The sequence below is a fragment of the Lactuca virosa genome, chromosome 5, assembly GCF_052849685.1.
Source record: "Lactuca virosa cultivar CGN04683 chromosome 5, Lactuca_virosa_CGN04683_v6, whole genome shotgun sequence".
Taxonomy (NCBI): Eukaryota; Viridiplantae; Streptophyta; class Magnoliopsida; order Asterales; family Asteraceae; genus Lactuca; species Lactuca virosa.
Window position 1 is genome coordinate 454,827,670 of NC_136430.1, and position 6,601 is coordinate 454,834,270.

The 6,601-nt window shown below is 28.3% G+C and overlaps 1 protein-coding gene across 1 annotated transcript; it reads left to right on the forward strand.

Annotated features, from left to right (window-relative positions):
• Positions 1-5,082: 5,082 nt before the first annotated feature.
• Positions 5,083-6,220, forward strand: LOC145114317 (uncharacterized). Its single transcript, XM_079050315.1, has 2 exons — positions 5,083-5,517; positions 5,711-6,220. The coding sequence occupies exons 1-2, from the start codon at positions 5,083-5,085 to the stop codon at positions 6,218-6,220; spliced, it is 945 nt and encodes a 314-aa protein (XP_078906441.1).
• Positions 6,221-6,601: the final 381 nt, after the last annotated feature.

Consider the following 6,601-nt stretch of genomic DNA (forward strand, 5'->3'; position numbering starts at 1 on the left):
TGATTGTTATAGTTCATTGGTTACTCATATGTGAATAAGTAATATATAAAATTTTCAGAACATCTTGTATATTATTAACATACATATTATTAAGTTATTCATGTTTTGAAAGAACAATATTATTCGCTTGTGAATGAAACTCAATCTATAACAAAAATTAAGCACATGTTTTATTCGCATGTAAATAACAATACATTTTTTGGGGCGGGTCGATAGCAGTATTGCTGGTGGAACGAATCCCTCGAGTAATGGTACTGTCGAAACAAAAACAAATGTGTATATTAACTCCTTCCATCTCTCTCTCTCTCTCTCTCTCTCTCTATATATATATATATATATATATATATATATATATATATATATATATATATTACATTTTCCATTTTCTTCTGTTTTTCATTTTCTTAAATTTAAAATCTACATTTTAAAATTTAATTATCTAAAAAATGAATACATTTTCTTGTCATTTTCACTCACTTTATTTTTAGGCCATAACTTACTTTTTACTTTGAAAAAAAAATCTAAAAAAACCAAAGTTCTTAAATTTTAATTCACTACAAAATTAACACAATCATGACAATTTGAAAAAAAATACATTTTTTTATTTTTTTTCATAAAAAAACCTGAAAACAAATTCTCCAAAAATCATAAAAATTTAAGGGATACTTCTTTTCAATATACTAGTGACTATGTAGAAAAAAAATCAAAAATAAGTTTATGAAGTATTTATTTTTAATTTCAATAATATTAGTTTTTAAAAAAATATTAAACATAATATGATCTAAAATGTGATGAGTCAAAATATTTATGTTTCAAAAAAAACTTTTGATTCAACTTGTTTATGATCTAAAAATATTTAAATTCAAATATTTTATAATCCTTAATTATATATTTAATGATTCAAAATATATAATGATCCGTAATTTTTTTTGAACAAAAACTAAATTTAATTGAATATATTATTGATCCAAAATTATATTATTCTAAAATGATTTGATTGAAAATACTATGATTTATAATTTTATGATCCGAAATTAATATGATTAAAAAAAAGTATGAACGGAAAATATTATGATCCTTAATATTTTTCTTATTTAAAATTTTATAATTGTTAAATATTAAAAACTCAAACCGATATTTAGTTTAAAAAATCAAAACAAAAAAAATAAAAAAAAATAAAGAAAAACACTAGTATCTTCAAGTATCTAGTAAGGATATTTTAACGAAAAATAAAAATAAATAAAAAACCAAAAGAAACGAAAATAAATAATAAAATTCACTTAAATGACGTTCCATGAACGTTCGCCGCATGCGATTAAATCATCGAGTCCGTATTAGTTACCACGGACGTAGGTCGCATGTGAACGTAGCACGCCCAAATATTGGGTTTGACGTTTGTGCAGTTGACGAAAAAGGTGGTGGAGAATTGTTCTCGCATTCATCATTATTTTTTGAGTTCTCACCGGAACCGGACTATATATATATATATATATATATATATATATATATATATATATATATATATATATATATATATATATATAGAGAGAGAGAGAGAGAGAGAGAGAGAGAGAGTTAGGTTCAAATGTTTCCAACAAGTATTGTGTGCATGGATGCACCAATCACAATTTAGCAAATTATTAATTATTTTATTTAGTATGTGAGGGTAATTATGTAATCTTTCATTTTAATTCTTTATTTAGTCTAATTCTTATCCCTTTATATTAGGCAATGATTTATGATTGATTTAGTTGTCATTAATTTAATTTTCTTTATATACTCGATTCAAACGTCCCCCCCCCCCCCCCCCACACACACAGAGATCACAATTGTCGATTCCATTAGCTGCTGATCAATTTGTTTTACACAATCGATGGATGTTCATACTGGAAATCGGAACCAGGTATTCATACATTACTAACAACATCTGTCTATGATAATGAAGATATTTTTCAAACGTCCCCCACACACCCTTTTACTGTTTTTACATATACATATGTATCAAATCTGATAATCTTCCAGGAAAATAAAGATCAAAATTTCGCGAAGGATCTGGGTAATGTCAATGATCCCAAGAATCCGGTGAATGAAGTTGTGAAGAAAAAAAGAAGATGTAAAATATGCTTTGGATTTGGTCATGATAGCAGGAACTGTCCTTTTGGATTGAAGAAAGCATAGAACTACAAGAAATTCATCAAATTCGTCGTTTTTAGATATTATTTAGTTTGATTTCAGTAAAATAAAAGTATGTTTTTGATGAATTATATGGTATTATTAAGTTTCAGTTCAGTGTAATAAAATTATCGTTTGATGAATTCTAGGTGTTTTTCTTTAATTATTATGTTTACAACTAATAAGATGTTTGTGTTTTTCTGGTATATTTATGTTTCATAGGATCATACAGTTTATCATTCCAACAGAATGTGAGAGTAAAACACTACAGTTCTCATTCCAACATAATGTCAAAAAATAATGTTCATTATATTTCATACAATATGTTTGATGTTTCATAAAATCAAAACACATAATGTCAAAAAATAAAAATTGTAAACAATGAGCAATACAAATAATTGAACTTAAACAGTTTAAGAGTTAATTGTCTTGTAAGTCATATTACTATAATATTCTAGTAGATTGATTTGGAGATAACACACAGTAAACATTTTTGTTAGCCATATTGCTATATAATTCTTTCAGAATGATATTCAATGTGTGCATTGATTCGAGGTAACACAAATTGATAAGTTTTATAAGTCATATTGCTAGAGTGTTCTGATAGAATTATGTCATTTTGATAATATGTAGAGTTTTAGAATCCATATTGATATATCATTCTAATATAATTATGTCGTTAATAAAATATTGTGTAACTTTTAAAAAAAATACATAATACTATTGTAAAGTATTTAATTTAATGTATTGTTGGAATTTTTTATATTTAGAATGTGAATATAGTATCTTATGAATATTTTTATCTTTATCATGTTTTAAAAAAGAATCAAATTGGAATAATTTATTTTTATCAGTGATCCCTAATATCAAACATTTTAATTTGCATAGAATCCGTTTTCATCCCTATTTATTTTTTATGACAGTTCATAATATTTTATTTTTTCAACTTCCAAAGCATATACAAACACTATCGGAATTTCTTAGGTATGGGCGATCAAGAACCAGATGTCAATAATCATATTTATGAGGAACATTATTTGGCTAGTGATGATGACAATGGAATTGAAGATTTCGATTTTCCTGATAATGATACACTATATAATGGCGGATTTCAAATAGGAGAAAGCACTAATCCTAATTTAGGTGAGTTTTTTGAATTTTTTCTTTAATTTTTCATTGTATTTCAGATTCTATATTGTAACAAACATGTTTAATGTTAAATGTTAATATTTTCATTGATGAACATTCAGAGGACGCAAATCATGCAGAAGACGAAAATCACTTCGTTGATGAAGATACAGAGGTTAATATTGATTTCAGTGAAGGTACTAAATTCAATTCAGGATATTGAAATTTTTACAGAAAAAATAAAATTATTTGAGAACAATATTTATATAATTCTTTCAGAATAATTTTGTATTTGCTATGTTTAAACAGGACAACCACATGTTACACATGATTACGTTTCTCTTGGTGGCACCTTGTATTGGACCCCGATTGTTTCGGACGATATCAAACCAAAAGTTACATCAAAATTTAATTCATATGGTGAAACAGTAACAATGTATAGAAACTATGCATTAGAATATGGTTTTGATGTCAGGCTTGGAAGAGTCCAAAAAACGAAAAATGGGATTATTACAAATAGACATCTTGTATGCAATCGGGAAGGTAATCCAAATACTAGTAAAGTAGATACTCTGGACATTCAACATAAAAAGACTCAAAGAAGGAAAGATTTATTTAGGGGGAATTGTAAAGCGAAAGTTGTTTTAGAAATAATTCCCGGTACTCTTAGATATGTCGTGAGTGATTTTGTCGAGCAACATAATCACGAGTTGTTTAGCAAGAGGAATATGTACCTATCTCGTTCAAAGAGAAAACTTGATTATTCCCAGGAAATTTTCATTCATAATTTGTCAAAACAAAATATTGGTCATGTAAAAGCACATAGATTGTATAGTGCTCTTCAGGTCGGTCCTTCGGTTCGAGGAGGATTGGTTTCTGATTACAAGAATGCTAGGAGAAATCTTAATTGTTACATAGGTGGGAGGGACGCGAAATTCCTTGTTGACAAGATGAATGACAAGACGAAAAATGTCCCATCATTTACTTTTGAGTATAAAGTGTTGAACAAAAGATTGAATGCCCTATTCTGGGCTGACGAAACAGCAAAGTATAACTACAATTCGTTCGGAGACGTTGTATCACTCGATGCCATATTCAGCATGAATAAGTATTTCTAACCTTTAATATTTTTACAATAACAATTTCATTGTTTTCAGTTATGTAAACTAATATTTTATTTTTAAAATAGGTATGATATGTTTTTGTTCCATTCACTTGCATCGATAACCACAAAAAATGTGTAACATTTGGTGCTGGACTTTTAAGTAAAGAAGAGGGAGTTTCTTATGAATGGTTCCTTAGAGATTTTTTGAAAGCATTTAGAAAACAACCTCAATTGGTTATATTTGACCAAGATCCAGCTTTGAAAAAAGCTATAGATAAGGTTTTCCCGTTGGCACATCATAGGTTATGTATGTAGCATATAACAAAGAAGTTGCCAAATAAGGTATGCATCAAACGAATATTATTCTTATTTTATGTTATGATTCTACAATTATTTTCTCATATTCTAACAGAATCAATTGCTTTAACTCTTAAACTGTACTCATCCTCATGAAATTTCATTTTATACAGATTTTATCAATTGAAGATGCGGCCACCAATCAAAAATTTCGAAAGCGTTTTCACTCTATAATTTGGAATTCTAAGCTGGAACCACATGACTTCGAGAATGTATAGCGTATGATGTTGGAGGAGTTTAATATTACAGATAACAGTTGGCTGAATACTATGTTTGGTTTGCGAAGATCTTGGATCCCTGCATTTTTCAAGCACATTCCAATGTCTGGTCTTATGCGAACTACATCACTGTCTGAAAGTCAGAATTGGTCATTTCAAACCACCACATTAACCGGTTCTTATCTTATCATGTTTATGATGACATTTGAATCAGTCATTGAACGACAAAGACATAACCAAATTCTAAATGATGTTAATACTGCCATCACTTTTCCTAAATTCATTACCCGTAGTCCGAATGAACCTCATGCTTCAAATGTATATACGCGCCAGATTTTTTATCAGGTTCAGAAAGAGATATTAAGAGCTGAAGATAATTGTTTCCAAAAGAATGTGATATCTTCCAACGGTGTTGACATAGTTATTGTTTTGGAGAAAAAAAACAACATAACTACTAGGCAAACAAATGATGTCGATGTTGATGACAAAGATGAGGAATACAATTACGATTGTCTTACAAGGGATACTGAATACACGGTATATTTTTTTCACTTTAATTTTCATTTTATCATTTGATTTAAACACTAAAAATTTACAACTTAAACATACTCACTAATCAGCTTATATATTCCTGGTCTCACACTCAACCAAAGATGGTTCATTCAAATGTACTTGTATGCATTTTGAACATGTAGGGATCTTATGCAGACACATATTCTGTGTGTTTAAGTTTTATGGCATTGAACAAATTCCTAAAAAGTACATTTTGAAACGTTGGCGTAGGGATGTTATTCCAACAGAATTACTGAAAAGACGCTTCAATAGTTCTTTTGACGATTCTAATTCCGACATGACTGTTATTGATATTTTTTCAACTGTTGACCGTTGTGTGTCTTTTTTAAGCCATGATACAGCTAAGTTAAAGTTATACCTTGACGAGCAGAATAAGTTGAAAAAAAAATTCGTATACGATTGTCCAGATCATGATCTACCGAACAGAGCAGAACAGTTCAAGAAGCTTCTAGGCGTAGTAGGTCCTGATGTAGTATCTGATGTTAGTGACATTCAGAATCCTACAGATATTCGTAACAAAGGCTCCGGTAGTCGTGAGAAAAGAATAAAATCTACAAAAGAGATGATTGAGAAAGAAATCTCGAAAGCTAAGAGAAAGTGTGCTACATGTGAACAGATGGTTCATCATGACAAAAAAAATTGTCCTTTAAAGAACGCCGAAAAATAATTTCCTTGTTTGTTTTTTTATTGGTTTTAGTAGAAGAACATTTCATTTTAATTTTGTCGGTTCACATTCAATGTTATCTTTTATGTCGTTTAATAAAGTATTCACCTTGATTGCTAGTGACGATGACATTGTAAATTAATCTAACAATATTTATCTTTTCTTATAACTTAAATATAATCATATAACGTAATACAAATATTCATTCCATCAATTGTATAAATTCATTATTTTCCTTACTTACAACAAGTTATACAACTTTTTTCAAACATTTTAAGATTGATTTTCATTTTGACAAAAATGCTTTATTGCTTAGTGTAGTATACAAACAATGTGTACAATTTATATACAAGTATTCATTATATCATATTTTCTTTCAAAAAG